The following is a 14865-nucleotide window of genomic DNA, read 5'->3' on the forward strand; positions in this document are numbered from 1 at the left end:
TCAAATCTGGTTGATAAAAAGTAAAGCCCAAAGGGTCTTCTTTCTAAAGACACCAAAATTATGTTTGTAACACACCGAAGTAGGAAACTGTTACAATTATAAGTTTGGTAGAGCACTTTCAGCTGTGAGTCCCATAATGGGGGGTGCTGGCTAACAGGTTAACACCATAGACAGTTAACACCAATCCGTCAGAAGTGAGTTTTAAAGCTTGCTAACACTTAGGACCCCTGCTGGCCAGATGGCTGACCTAAGCAGAAAAGTATTGTTGTGCCCCCTTTTTAAAAAAAACAAAAAAACAACAACAACAACAACAACAACAAAAAACCTACTATAAGGGGTCAGATTTAGAACTTTAATAAAATATAAAAGCAAACAAATACATTGTAATTAAACTGTAGGCTATTATTTATAAATTACAGTTGTAGCTCTAGACAGTTATGGCTATGATTTTATTAATACCGTTGTCAGATTGATTTTATAGTCTCAAGTATTCAGAAATCACACAAAATAATATTAAGCAGTTTTACTGTGATAAAGCCATGGTTAATTTAGGTAACGATTGTGATGTCCACACGTTTTTTTGTTGAAGACATTAAAGACGCTGTAGCATTGCTATCGCAAATAGTGGATATTTGAATCAAATGCTTGGTCAATATTAAACAAGGATTATTGTCCATTAATAATGGTGATCATATTCAGCCACAAACATGAGGTGAGAGCAGAGAGCGAGCGTAGAGCCAGAATGGCGCGCTACGTGTGTATATTAATATAGAACAAATATATTTTTTTCTTCTTCTTGTATTTTTAATTATTATTATTTTATTATTTTGGAATGGTGCCCTCGGGAGTTTGTACCCTACGCAAACTGCGTTTTTTGTGTGTAAGGAGCGGCAGTAACCGGCTGCTCGCGAGCGGATCCGTGCCGTGCCGTCAGACCGACAGGTGGCGCTGGTGGTGCACCGCGCTCTTCCTGCGCCTCGGTCTGTGTGTAGAGAAGAAGACATGGCGTCACGACTCTTCACAGACAGTGCAGCAGCAGGTGAAGAATGAAGAGCTACGGGATCAACTCACACCTGTTTTCTGGTCAGATCTCTCTGCTGTTGTTATCAAACAATATATTATTATTATATTATTTATTATTATATCACTGTTGTTCTCGGCTGTGTGTCGCTGCCGCTTAGTGACTCCGGCTCTGATGTCGCTCATTATTCGAGAAATACACTAACATTACTAACTCAACTACTCCCTGGCGTGTTTGATTTTATTATACAGCGTGTTTAACGTTTGTACATCTGATAGTCTCTGTATTTACACCACACCAACATCTTTATATGAATTGATACATTTGGAAGAATAAACATAAATAGCAGGAATAATATGAACTGAACTGAAGTCAAGTTTGATTTGAGTTTATTTGTTTATGCCAGTTTATTTCTTTTTCTTTTTTGTATTTCCTGACATGATTGTGTTTAATATAATACTTGCTGTTGTTTTTGTGGTTTATATTGATATAATAAAGTTACATGTTAATGTATATTTATAATATCAATATATATATATATATATATATATATATATATATATATATATATATATATTACATTAAGATAAATTCAATATAAATGATTAAACAGTATGTTTAATATTTGATTGTTTATTAGAAGAATATGTATAATTATGTACATTAGTACTATACTTGTTTTTATTTAATATGTTATAATGACAAATAAATAAGCACGTTTTTAACATGCTCTTTGAATTCATATTTTCCTTGAGTAATTGACCAAAAAAAAATATTCTTAGAGTTTTTCTGTTTAACATGATTTATTTTTAATGTTGCAATCACACACACACACACACACACACACACACACACACACACACACTCACACTCCAGTTAGCCTTTTAAATGATATGAGTTCAAAAGCCTTCGTGCATATTGAATTTATTCTACACGAATTAGAATCTGCTGTTTTATATGGTGTAAAGTATGTTGCATTGCTTAAACTCTCGTGTGCTCTTCTCATTAGTTCTGTCAGCCTGACTGAGTGTTGAGATGGAAATCATGGCTGTGAATCTGCTGGCCACGTCTCCGTCCACCTCCACGCTCCCTCCCTCTCCCTGTGAGGAGGACTCCTTCCCTCTGTCTTCTCTGGACAGCGAGGACTACGTGTTTGTGGAAGCGCGGCATCCCAACAAAGTGCTGGAAGGCTTGAACAGCTTACGGCTCAATAACGCCTTCTGCGACGTGACCCTGTGCTGCGGAGGACAAGAGTTTCCCTGCCACCGTATCGTACTGGCCTCCTTCAGCTCTTATTTCCAGGTAATACTCATGTGCCTAGTAGGAATAGTCCTTGACGTAGATAACTGCCAGTTATATGCCATATGATGAACTCAGACGTGTGGTGTCTGTCTTGTTGGAGCAGGCCATGTTCTCCACCGACCTGATGGAGTCTCGTCAGGAGCGTGTGGCCATCAACGGAGTGGAGCCGCAGATGATCGGGATGCTGGTGAGCTACGCCTACACGGCGGAGGTGGTGATCTCCAGGGCTAACGTGCAGGCGCTCCTGGCGGCCGCCAACCTGCTGGACGTGATGGCGGTGCGGGAGGCCTGCTGCAGGTTCATGGAGCGACAGATGGACGAGATGAACTGTGTGGGCATTCACTGCTTCGCCGAGGCGCACTCGTGCCGAGAGCTGGAGCGACGCAGCATGGAGTACATCCAGCAGCACTTCAGAACCGTTTGCCAACAGGTGACACTTCAGATGAGCTCTTAAAGTGAAGCTCAGTGACCACAGCAGGGTCTTGACAGGGTCAGAATTCAACTTTACCATCAACGGGCAATATTTGACCCCTGGAAGTCATTTCCTGGGTCAGTTTTACAATTGTAAATGCATTTAGTTTTATAGTTATACTATTAATTGTGTCTGTGTTTAATGTTAAATATCTACAAGAAGCTGCATCTGAGATGGCGTTTATGTTTATTTACACGTTATGACTGTTTAATGCTGCACGATGAGATTAATGCAGTTTTAAATACATTTAAAATATCAGGAACTCATAATAGGCTGGAGCTGCAATATTATGACTGTCATAATTGTTGATTATTGTCTTTGATGTTATAGTAAAGATTATTTCATAATAATTGACGGACTGCATTAGAAAAGTAGCGTTTTTTTAGGCTGCACGGACAAAACAAACAAGAACCATTATTTATACATCTACATTTCTCTGATTGGCCATTGCATTCAGATGCTCTGCAGATAGATGTGTAAATGGTTTAAATGCAGCAAAAATAATTGTTAATCTTTCTAGCATAAACAAATCTTTACTGCAACGTGAGCATATCTAAATATAATATCACAGTCGACACGTTCATGTTATTTAACTGTACAGTGGTGCCTCTGCAGGTTTGGGAAAGAAGGGGTTGGTTTTTGGAAAGAATGCTGACAAATACTTCCACGTAGTTGTATTCCTGTCCAGATGGATGCTGCCAAAATCAAAAGTGAATCATGAGTGTTAAAGAGGAATCATGAGAGGCCACAGCCCTTTTCCTTTGTTTTCTATAGTCATGTATAGCTCAGATTTCAGAAAATATTTTGCCTATCTACTCCATAGAAAGATAATTTTTTTACCATCTTGCTAGTGGTTAAATACCCGTTTAATGGCTGAAAGTGGTGTAAATTACATATTCTTACATTACTAAAAAAAACTTTACCGCTGTATCCTCTGCTATAGTTATTTCTGTTATCTGTGAAAGCAGACAAGAGCCCTTGACTAACATTATTACTGAACTAAAACATTGTGATTTATGGAAATTTTCTCCGAAGTGTTCAGTTTAAAAAAGTAACGTAACTATTTTAGCCTCTTCGCTCTAAATGTTTGACTTCAGGAGGTTTCTAAGTGCCATTGTTTAGTTTATTAATTTATAAAGCACGCTTCAAAACTACAGAAGTTGCAACCAAAGTGTTGTACAGAGATATTAAAACAGAATTAACACACTGGATCAAAACCTTGGAGATAACCGTTCTTTTAAGAGTTCATTATACTTTGAGCTCATGCCTTCTTTCTCTTGTTTCGCCTCCTCAGGAGGAGTTTCTGTCTCTTTGTGCCGATAAACTGACTGAGATCATTTCCAGTGACCATCTGAACGTGCCAAAAGAGGAGACGGTGTTTGAGGCGGCCGTTGTCTGGCTGGAGAAGAACACCTCGCGCAGACAGAGCTTCGAGAAGGTAACCTCTTCATGTATTCAGGAAGAGACCCAGCTGATTCGACTTCTCTATTGACGGACTCCAGTAATGCTCTCTTACTTATGCTGTGGTCACACTTGGCCTTTTGAACGCACAGAATTTAAATATGATATGATATAATATCACACTCATCATTTCTAAAACATAAACTCAACATAGCAAACAATGCGAAATTCTAAATGTTCCTGCAGCTTTATAGTTTGTGTTCTTCCAGCTCTGCTAAAATGTCACGCTGTGAAGTATCAGTCTTCTGTTGATCAGACCTCTTCGTGTATGATACGATTTAGCAGGTCAGAGTTCACCAAACCAAAATGAGAAACCTCTTTAAAATGATCTTGCATTTTTGATTTTTTTAGTAGTGGTCGACCGATATATCGGCCGATATTTGGCATTTTCAAACATTGGCCTCGGCCGATATGTTTTCCTGTTTGGCAGATGCGTTCGAGGCGGGGCTTTTATTTTGAATGCCCAATTTATCCATTCTCCCTCTTGTTCGCTGTCGTCTTTAACAGTTCTGTCTATAAGGATAAGTTTGTCTAATAATCAGATAGAACCGTTAAACAAAGGAATTAAAATGTATACAAAAAGTATTATAATGATTGCTTTTATATTATTATTATTATTGATAGAAAAGCAAACATTGATACTTTATTGTTTGCCGTCAGTTAGTTTGAATGACTAATGAACATTTAATTTCACAAACCTTGAAGACTTTAGTCAGATCCAGTTGTGAGATCTTGAGAAGTGTGCATTTTTATCCAGAAAGAGTGTGTGTTCTCTGTGTGATGGTCGATCCATGCAAATTGAATGCTTTTAACATTAAATTATTAATTATTAAAAATTATGCTGTGCTTTATGCATTTGCCCACTGTCATATTCATGTCATTTTCTCTGTGTGCTGCTGTGTGCAAAATGAGTGTTACCTATTTAAAGAATAAGTATTTAACACTTTTTTTTATCCGTTTTCAAAATATTTCCTAAATGTTAATTAAAATAAATAGTTATATCGGCTTTATATCATCCACCCAGCTTTTCAAGGCATCGGCTGTCAAAAAACCAATATCGGTTCATACATCATATTAAAAGCTGTAAATTAGAGTACAAAACAGCTGTTATTTATCATAGTTGATGTGCTTTATCTATGCGTGTTGATCGTACGTTGTAATAGGCATTGCATTTAAAGTCTAAGGTTGCAGCTAGGACAAAATGATTTTAATAGCTGAAATAACATTTCTCTTATCATTGTATTGCATTAGTCCCAGTGTAACCCTGTGTTAGCATGCTCCACACATGGGTGTTTTTTGAGTGGTGTTTTCAAGGGAGGTGTGTGTTATGATCTCAGTAGAGCGGGGGGGATCGGTGCTCCAGCAGATGTCTGGGATCAGCCGTCCTTGTGTGTTTTGATGAACTAAGCCTGCGAAAGGTCACCTGCTCCTATGATTATGAAGAGAACCGTCTCTTTTCACAGCGATGTGCGAGAAGCGTAAATCTAGCCCTGTTTGGATGAGTTCAGACTGCGGTGTTTACATATCATTGTTGCTATGCAGCTATTTAAAGACTAGACCTTAATTACAGCTCTTAGGAAAAGCTCATTGCAGATCTCATGGGAATGTAAAGCAGTTCTGAATGAATAGGACTGATTTTAAGTAGAGTTTGCTAAGACAAGTGTCATTATCACTATTACTCCTCATTTGGATTAAAGAGAGAGTTCACCCAGAATTGAAAATGGTGTTATCATACCCTCATGTCACTTCAAACCCATAAGATTTCATTTATAGTTCCTCCCGTCACCAGGTTCTGGAGCACATCAGGCTGCCCCTCATCAGTCCGTACTACATTCACGACGTCATCGAGACTCTGGACGTTGTGAAGGAGTCGATCAGGTGCCAGAAGCTGATCTCTGAAGCCAAGGACTATTTACTGCTGCAGGACCGCAGAGGAGAGCTGTACAGCCCCCGAGCTCGACCTCGACGGGCAACAGGTGACCCCAAACCTGTCCTGCTACAACAGCTGCTTCAGTCTGGCTTCTTTGTCATTGTTGTAAGACAGAGAGCTGAGCTAAAGTTACTGAATGCAGTCTGTAACCATTGAGAAAGTGAGCGATAAGTATGAGAACAATTCATATTTAATGTGTTCATTTAAAGGCCAGTCAAACGATTTGATGCATTTACTCATTATTACTACTTTGAACATTCAGAACAGTCATAGAAACTTGAAATGTGATAAACTCGCAATTGCATGTTATAAAGTCAGAATTACAAGATATAAACTCATATCTCCGAAAAAAGTCAGAATTGTATGTTGATATCACAGTTCTGTCTGTATTTCTCTGAATTGTGACTTTGTCTCACAATTCTGACTTTTTAACTCACAATTGCGAGTTTGTATCACGCAATTATGAGAAACTTACCTTTTTTTATTTTTTATTCAGTGGCAGAAACGGGCTTCCATACCCTGCTCTGTGATAAATGTCAGAACAAATCTGAACTGCTGTATCTGCTCTTGACATTGCTCTCTCAGCCAACATCATGAGGTGCATCCTGGGATGCTTTCATCTGGAAGAAGTGTCTTGAAGACTGTAATGATCCAGCGGCTGCTGTGTTTGTCCCTGTCAGGCACGGCCGAGGTGATCGTGACTGTAGGAGGTGAGGATGATAAGGTGGTGCTGCGCAGCGTGGAGAGTTTCGATCCCCTCACCAGACAGTGGAAGAGTCTGGCCTGCCTGCCCTTCGCTGTCAGCAAACACGGTTTAGTGGTGTCCGGTGAGAGACATTCCCGAGTCAGCTGCTCAGTGATGGTTTAGTTGATAGTTAGGGCTGGTGGTACATTAAGTATGCATGCATCATTTGTAAGGATGTTGCTGTTTTCAGGCTCCATGCTGTATTTGGCTGGCGGTGAGTTTCCAGACGGCTCGGCCAGTAGAGAGATGTGGCGCTACGACCCGTGCTTTGACTCCTGGTCAGAGATGGCACCCATGAACGTGGCTAGATCAGAACTGGGTAATGGCCACCAAATTTGTACAAATGTATACAAAAGAGCAGGTGTTTTTTTAACATCATTTTCAAAATATCAGACATTTTTTATGGTCACTTCCAGCTTGTGGTGGAATGCAGCGTCACACCCTGCCCTATGTCTTACCATTGTTTGGAAATAAAGCAGATACTGTTGTCCTGTAATGAATAAGAGAGCACAAGAGCATTGCTCTGTTTGTGTTTCCTCAGGATTGGTGATGTTGGATGGATATGTGTTTGCTGTGGGCGGCTGGGAAGGCCGTTCTCGCCTGGACTCTGTTGAGTGTTATAATCCACAGACAAACACATGGCAGTTCATGGACTCGGTCAAGATGGCGGTCACTAGTCCAGCTGTGGTGGCGCTGGATGGATTACTCTATGTGACAGGTAGCAGGCTTCCTCCAACTTAAACTCCAGACAATGAACATTTCAACAATGAATGAACAAACAGCGTCAGAAAATCAGAAATTACATATTTATGTTATGTTCTTTGACATTAAATTGAGTATTTGAATATATTTTTCCTTTCCTTTGTTGATTGTAAGAAAATTATTAGGGATGTAATGATTCACTCATCTTCAATTCACGAATTAGATTTTCTCGTGATTTCCTCTTTTTTTTTTTTACAAAATGAGATTGAAGACATTATACAGTAAATAAAAAGGTGTTGTTTTATTAGGCTATTGCTGCACGTTTCTTTGTGAAACTGAAACTTAACTAAACTTAATTGAAATATTTAAACAAACCCCAAATCAAACAATTTACACTAATAAAACAAGTCTCATATTATGAACCAAGGCTTCGTCTGTGCTCTTTCCATTAAAAATGAACCACTGTATTTTAATCATGATCCAAACAAAGATGCAGCATGAGTAGTTTTTAATCTAAATTAGATTGTATAATTAAAATTAACAGAATAGTCTGACAGTGACTTTAGTTTTGTGAAACTAGACATAAAAATGATCTGCATGAAACAGAAAGCACAGTTGATCTGAATGAGATGCAGTTCACTCTCTGACAGCAGGGGGCGCTTATGAACAGCAGTGTTTCCTTGGTTACAGCTGTAAACAAAGCAGAGCTTCATCTCTGAACATATTAAAGTAAAGAAACTACTCCAAATGTATCGCTGTTTGTTTAGCATCTCAAACAATTTGAATCATCACATTTGAATCGATTTTCGACCGGCTTGAGGTTAATCGTTACATCCCTAAAAATTGTTATTTTTGTCATTAGAACTTTTGAACTTTGATTGCTGAAGTAAAATGTTTTTATTTTATTTTGTGAACTGAGCATAATCAAAGTAGGTTATATTAGGGATGGGACGATAACCGGTTTTATTGATAACCGTGATAAAATGTGCTGAAGGTTAGTAATATCGTTTAAAAATGAATTATCATTAAAACCGTGTTTGATTATCGCGGTTTTAATAACTCACTATTAAATCATGTCCAGCCAGCAACAGTCTGACGCAAGCGCAGCGCACAATGTTTTTTTTGTTTTTTTTCGAGAAGGAATGGCGAAAGTCAGTGACTTTTCTATGCTTTTCTATGCTTCTACACTTTTCATTGTAAGGAAGGAAATGCCACAGAATTTAATCTTTCTTTAAATTAAGTGCATAGAGTTGCTTGTTTTATTAGTTGTTTGTTGATTATTAAATATAAAACTTGCTGAAATGTTTTCAGTGTGAGCATCAACTATTTTTGAACACTTTCATCTCATTTCAACAAAACCGTGATAATATTGATAATCGTGATAATTTTAGTCACTATAATCGTGATATTAAATTTTCATACCGTCCCATCCCTAGGTTATATTAAGTATTTTTTGCGTAAATAGGTCAAGGGGAGAGTAATATTCCCTTCTGAAACCACAGGAGGTGCTGTTTTAGAAGATGGCGACGGCACAAACATGGCACAGGTGTACAACCCTAAAACATGTGTGTGGACCGAGGTGGCCCCCATGCAGATCGCTCGCTCTGGATCTGCTGCCTGCGTCCTGAAGGGCAAAATATACGTGATAGGTGAATATGGAGGCTTTTATTTCCTAATCCTGATCCTGTAGAGCAGTGGCTCACAGTTGTTCCTCTCAAGGTGGCTGGCATGCTTCCACCGAGAATACAGATAAGGTGGAGTGCTACAACCCCAAGACCAACAGGTGGACCATGTGTGCTCCCATGAAGGAGAGACGCTATCGACCCGGCGTGGCGGTGGTGGATGGGAAGATTTATGTTTTAGGAGGAGAGGAGGGATGGGACAGGTGAGAGATACTACACGCACCATTATCTCTGTCACATGGCCACGTCACCATGTTTAAATATATTTGCATGATGCCCATCTGCTGGCTGTTTCGGCCCGTCCTCCGACAACTTCTGTTCTGTTTCTGTTCTCTACACCATGACAACAACCATTCATTTAGAGCAACAAGTCTACTGAACCTTTCGTGGTCCTGACACAATGTCACCGCGGTCGTCGTGCTGTGAACTTGATCAGGCTCATTCCTTGATGTTCCACGTTATATTTTAAATTATATTGGACTGGTTTCTGTGTCACAGTCATGGGGTCCTGCTACACTCAGTCTGATGCCTGCCAGCTCTGTCTGTCTGAAGAGTGTTTCTGACCAAACTGACTTCCCCTGCAGGTATCATGACACTATAGAGCGGTACTGTGAGGAATTGGACCGCTGGGAGATCGTGGGAGAGATGCCCACCAGCCGCAGCTGGCTGAGCTGTGTCTCCCTGCAGCTCCGGAAGGACACTCACACGGGCAGCGATCCTGGCGCTGCAGCCGAGACAGAGTTTCCCGTGGACTGAGAGAACCAGGGCTCCTGTATCACTGCCGGCCGGGACAGAAGGCCAGGGGGCCCACGGCTCCATCACAGTTCCCCTGGGCTATTAAAGAATGGAAAGGTCCCACCTAAACGCTGGAGGGTCTTCAGAAAACACTCATGTCATAAGCTATGCTTTCTCCAGTCCGGCCCACTGCCACGGTGTGAGGCTGGATGGATTGATGTCTGTCTGTGTGTATGTGTGTGAGCTGCTATCCCGGAGTCTCCACAGTATCAGTTCAATGTGATGTTCAAGTGATGCACAGGGTTCCTTCCATGCGCTGAGCACCTCATGATTGTGACTTATAAAAGTACTTCTTTGTTTTCTATCAGTGTTGTAGTGAGATGTTTTGTACTTTTGTATAGTGATTTTGTTTTTGTGTTGTATTTATGAGAAGTTTTTTGTTGTACTGAGAGATTTATGGAGTAATTAGCACAAAAACACTGAAACATGTTAATTTACTTTCTTTAAAGGGAAAGATCACCCCAAAAAATGTATCACTCTCAAGTTGTTCCTGTATGAGTTTCTTCTGTGGAACACAAAATGTTGGTAACCAGATTCTGGTCCCTACTGACTTGAATAATATGAAGAAAAAAGATTCATTTATATGTATATGGGGACCTGAAACTGTTTGGTTATAAAGGTCATACAGGTTTGGAACAAGTTAAGGGTGAGTATATTATGAGAATTTTCATTTAGGGTGAACCATCCCTTTAAACCTTAGTCTTCGTATTGTGCAATATGTATGTATACCAAAATTACCTTCTACCTTTGCCAAAAATGTTTAGTATATAACAGCATACTGCACTGGGTCCTGTATCCCACAATGCAACTTGTTCAGCTTGATTGTCTCATTAAGATAAAAAAATATATATATTTGTGATATGGAGTACGTATATACCAACACCAATGCATTCTTTCCACATACAGTACTTTTAAGGTCAGTAAATATATAAACTTTTATTCAGCAAGGATGCAAAATAAATTGATTAAAAAGTGAGACTTTTTTCTTGTCTTAAAACGGTTACATTCAAAAATAAACCCTGTTCTTTTGAACTGTCTACATGTATGAAGCAGCACATTTACAACATGGTTTCTTGACACTGAAGACTGGAGTAAGGATGCTGAAACTTCAGCTTCACCATCAGTTACATTTTTAATTGTTACTGTATTTTTAATCAAATAAATGCAGCCTTTTTGGTTAGCATGAGCTTTTTTATAAAAAAACTGACCTCAATTTTTGACTGAAGTACACATGTACAGTATAATTATACAAATAATGATGCAGGACATTATGTATTCTGGAATTTATTTTATAAGTCTGTACAATAATTGCTATATATAACTTAACTACTCTTACATTTTCTACCATGTTGAATCTGAATTCTCATAATTAAACAAAATGATTAAAAACAGCTATTTTTTTCTTTCCGCAATATAAATGTACATGTGCTCATCCAATGGCAAAGTGATAAAAAATGACAAGTAAACACTTTAAAAACTGAACATCCACAAAACAAACAATAATTGAAAACAAGATTTAGATGGTGAATGATAAACGAGGGAAAACCAAAACTGCGGAGAGAGTTCTCAGACCAGCAGTCTCTCGATGGCCATCTGCACAGACTGAATCTGAGGCTTGAGCTGAGAGCCCTCCTTGATGGTGACGGAGGTGGCGATGACGGGACGGGACACCCCGCACGCCCGGCCCAAGGCCTGCTTGGAGCGCACAAACACGTACGGGACGTTCTTGTCCTCACACAGCAGAGGCAGATGAAGGATGATCTCCAGTGGCTCAGCATCAGCAGCCATCACGATGAACTCCGCAATGCCACGGTTCAGGGTTTTAGTGGCTGAAAACAAACCCACAATAAACGTTAGTCACGTCCCGTGCAGCCATACTTCTTATCTGTGCCCAAATACAGCGTCTAGTATGTCTACACACCTTCGTTGGCCCCTTTTCTCAGTTGTTTGTAGTTGGCCGCTTGCTGCACCAGGTCTAGGATGGTTTTGGCGAGAGTAGCGTCAGCCAGAGGATAAGCTTTAGGATTGACTTCTGACTCAGCCTGGAAGAGAACAGCATTCATGAACAAAGCCAATACTGACTACAAGCTGTAAACTAACGTAGACCAACGTTTGATGATATCCTACACGAATATCTTCAGAGATTTGAGACAAATATGGTTCTAAGCTGCTGTAAATTACAACCACGTTACATGTGTCACACGGTTTGTTGTTGATTTACTGAGCTAACGTCACATTATGAAATACATCAAAACACCGCGACTTTTTAAAACAAGAACACGACTTTAAACTACCACGAATGTTTAACTAAGAGAGTGAGATCAAGCATACAGAGGAAAACAGCAGCACGTGCTGAACTCGCAGACACGGACTACACACGGACATCTAACCGCTAGTTGAAATGTGAGATTAAAAAGAAAATACTTACCATTTATGCGAGCTGTGGTTTAGACTGATTTAAAAAATCAATAAATAAATGTCAGCAGTCCTCTCGGCGTGTGCTTCACGGAGGACAGAGTTTAAACGGATCGTCTGGCGGGAGTCTTGTAGCGAACGTTCTAAAAACGTGCATGGAATTCGACGCTTCGTCGTACGTCATCAAAACGAGACCGCGAGATCCAAAGGTCTGAAATGTTAGGAAAGTATTAAAAAAACACAAAATCGCCTTAATTTCTCTTTAAAATATGGAAGACTGCGTGCACTCGTTTTTAAAATAATAAACATACAAGTTCAAATACAGATTTTGAACAATATACAAAAATGGAAAAAGAACAAAAACAAGAGAGAAAACTAGTACAGAATTGGGTACATTCGGGTATAAAACTGTCAAATAAATACTTAGGACGCGTAAACTTTTATCGTCCCTCTGGTAAAAAAAAAAAAGGTAAAGACCTTGTCTCAAAGGAGCACCAGGACAAGACCACAGGAAACAGGTGATTCTTCTGCACAATCTGACTTTGCTGCAGCCTGGAATTGAACTACTGGTTTCGTCTGGTCAGAGGAGAACTGGCCCCCCAACTGAGCCTGGTTTCTCCCAAGGTTTTTTTCTCCATTCTGTCACTGATGGAGTTTCGGTTCCTTGCCGCTGTCGCCTCTGGCTTGCTTAGTTGGGGTAACTTCATCTACAGCGATATCATTGACTTGATTGTAAATAAATACACAGACACTATTTAACTGAACAGAGATGACATCACTGAATTCAATGATAAACTGCCTTTAACTATCATTTTTTCATTATTGACACTGTTTTCCTAATGAATGTTGTTCAGTTGCTTTGACGCAATGTATTTTGTTTAAAGCGCTATATAAATAAAGGTGACTTTGACTTTGACTTTGACTCTGTACGCCTTGCTTCAATCAACAAAACTATAGATGTGGATGTGTGTGTTTTTTTTTAACAAACTTTCTTAAATTTGCTCAAAATTAGAATTAAATTTGAAATTAAAAGCACGCTTCTCCTGTTTAGATTATTCAGTGAAGCCAAACAGAACATTCTCCCATAAAAGAGCAGTCTTGAACTCTAAATCATGTATATTAATGTATTTCTGTATTTCACACCACAATATGAAGGCGACAGTGCTCATATAAAGGACAGAGAGAGAGAGACTTAGATTTTTAAAACTTAATTTACACAGTTTTTCTAAAAATTACAGAGATAATGCACAAAAAAACGCAAGCAGATTATAAAAACATGAATAAACACATTTGTTTCTAACTTAAATGAAATGGTTTTATCTTTCTGTAAGGATTCTGACACGGTTCAATTTATTTTGTGAGTGTTGGTTCCACTTTTTGTACTTTTGGAAACATGAATTACGAAATTGGGATTTTCTGTTACCAATTCCCTTTTTAATTTTTGGTGGTGGTGTGAACTGTGTGTGCTTGCCAATTTTTTAAACAGGACAAGCCAAGTTAGCAATCCTGAAAACACATCCATGTAAAAATGCTGGTCAGGATGTTGAGCTGTTGTCTCTTTTTGAAATCATTGGTAGAATTTAGAGTTGCTGTTGAATTTACATATATGCTTTAGTGACACTGAGAGAGTTTGGGAAAAGATTTTTATTGTTTTTAGAGAGAGAGAGAGAGAGAGAGAGAGAATGAGAGATTTTATAACACTCCACACCATTTGTAAAAATAAAAAAAGTTAACAAACATACACTTTAAATCACTCAAGACATTTAGCAAATATCAGTTCTCCATTTTTAACAGAGCATACTATTTCTATAATTGTATACATTTTCAAATTCTTCAATATTCTTCACTTTTTTTTAAAGAGAGATTTGTTTTTTGTTTTATAAATCATGAAAAGTCAGACATTTCAGTAGAATAATCGGTTTTTATTATTTATTTATTGCTTTTGAATATAATATAAGTATACATTTTCTGTTGTTTTGTAAGGATAAAAAAGTCACCGCTGACATTGCTCGCACTTTCCTAGTACTTGAATATTTTATATCTAATATATAATGGTCTTGAATACAATATTATATACAATATATATCTTGAATATTTGATCAATATTAATATTAAACAGCTCGGTGTTCCGGTGTGTCCATATATGGTGTTTCGTCGTGGCGCACTGGATTGTGGGTAGGTCTTCAGGTCGGCCATAGCTGTGTTTCCGAGCGGCTGAAGGAGAGAAGAGAGTCATGATGGGATTCAGAGGTTTCGATCATCTCCCCGTGAGTCCTCTTTCTCTTAGTCCGCACGGCTTTCTCCTCTCTATTCAGTGTCGTGTTTATAATACACACGAAC

General features: G+C 38.9%; 2 protein-coding genes and 1 long non-coding RNA gene across 4 annotated transcripts; 2 read left to right on the forward strand and 1 right to left on the reverse strand.

The window, feature by feature from the left end:
- The first annotated feature begins 962 nt into the window (after positions 1-962).
- On the forward strand, positions 963-10139 carry LOC132148799 (kelch-like protein 20). Of its 2 annotated transcripts, none has more exons than XM_059557514.1 (11): positions 963-1083; positions 2040-2323; positions 2427-2753; positions 4090-4233; positions 6046-6232; positions 6867-7013; positions 7122-7250; positions 7473-7649; positions 9136-9282; positions 9353-9518; positions 9900-10139. In XM_059557514.1, exons 2-11 carry the CDS (start codon positions 2057-2059, stop codon positions 10069-10071), a joined length of 1863 nt encoding a protein of 620 aa, XP_059413497.1. In that variant the 5' UTR covers positions 963-1083; positions 2040-2056; the 3' UTR covers positions 10072-10139. The 2 variants fall into 2 exon arrangements, with proteins under 2 accessions (XP_059413497.1, XP_059413498.1); XM_059557515.1 differs by having other exon boundaries at positions 1017-1039.
- A 473-nt stretch (positions 10140-10612) lies between these two features.
- On the forward strand, positions 10613-11476 carry LOC132148499 (uncharacterized). The gene is made up of 2 exons (XR_009434920.1): positions 10613-11098; positions 11161-11476. It is a non-coding gene; the product is annotated as an uncharacterized LOC132148499 (long non-coding RNA).
- On the reverse strand, positions 11373-12702 carry LOC132148498 (NHP2-like protein 1). Its single transcript, XM_059557189.1, has 3 exons — positions 12539-12702; positions 12032-12152; positions 11373-11939 (listed from the first exon to the last, which is right to left on the reverse strand). The coding sequence occupies exons 1-3, from the start codon at positions 12539-12541 to the stop codon at positions 11677-11679; spliced, it is 387 nt and encodes a 128-aa protein (XP_059413172.1). The 5' UTR covers positions 12542-12702; the 3' UTR covers positions 11373-11676.
- Between the last annotated feature and the right edge of the window lie 2163 nt (positions 12703-14865).

The sequence above is a fragment of the Carassius carassius genome, chromosome 9 (assembly GCF_963082965.1).
Source record: "Carassius carassius chromosome 9, fCarCar2.1, whole genome shotgun sequence".
NCBI classification, from domain to species: domain Eukaryota; kingdom Metazoa; phylum Chordata; class Actinopteri; order Cypriniformes; family Cyprinidae; genus Carassius; species Carassius carassius.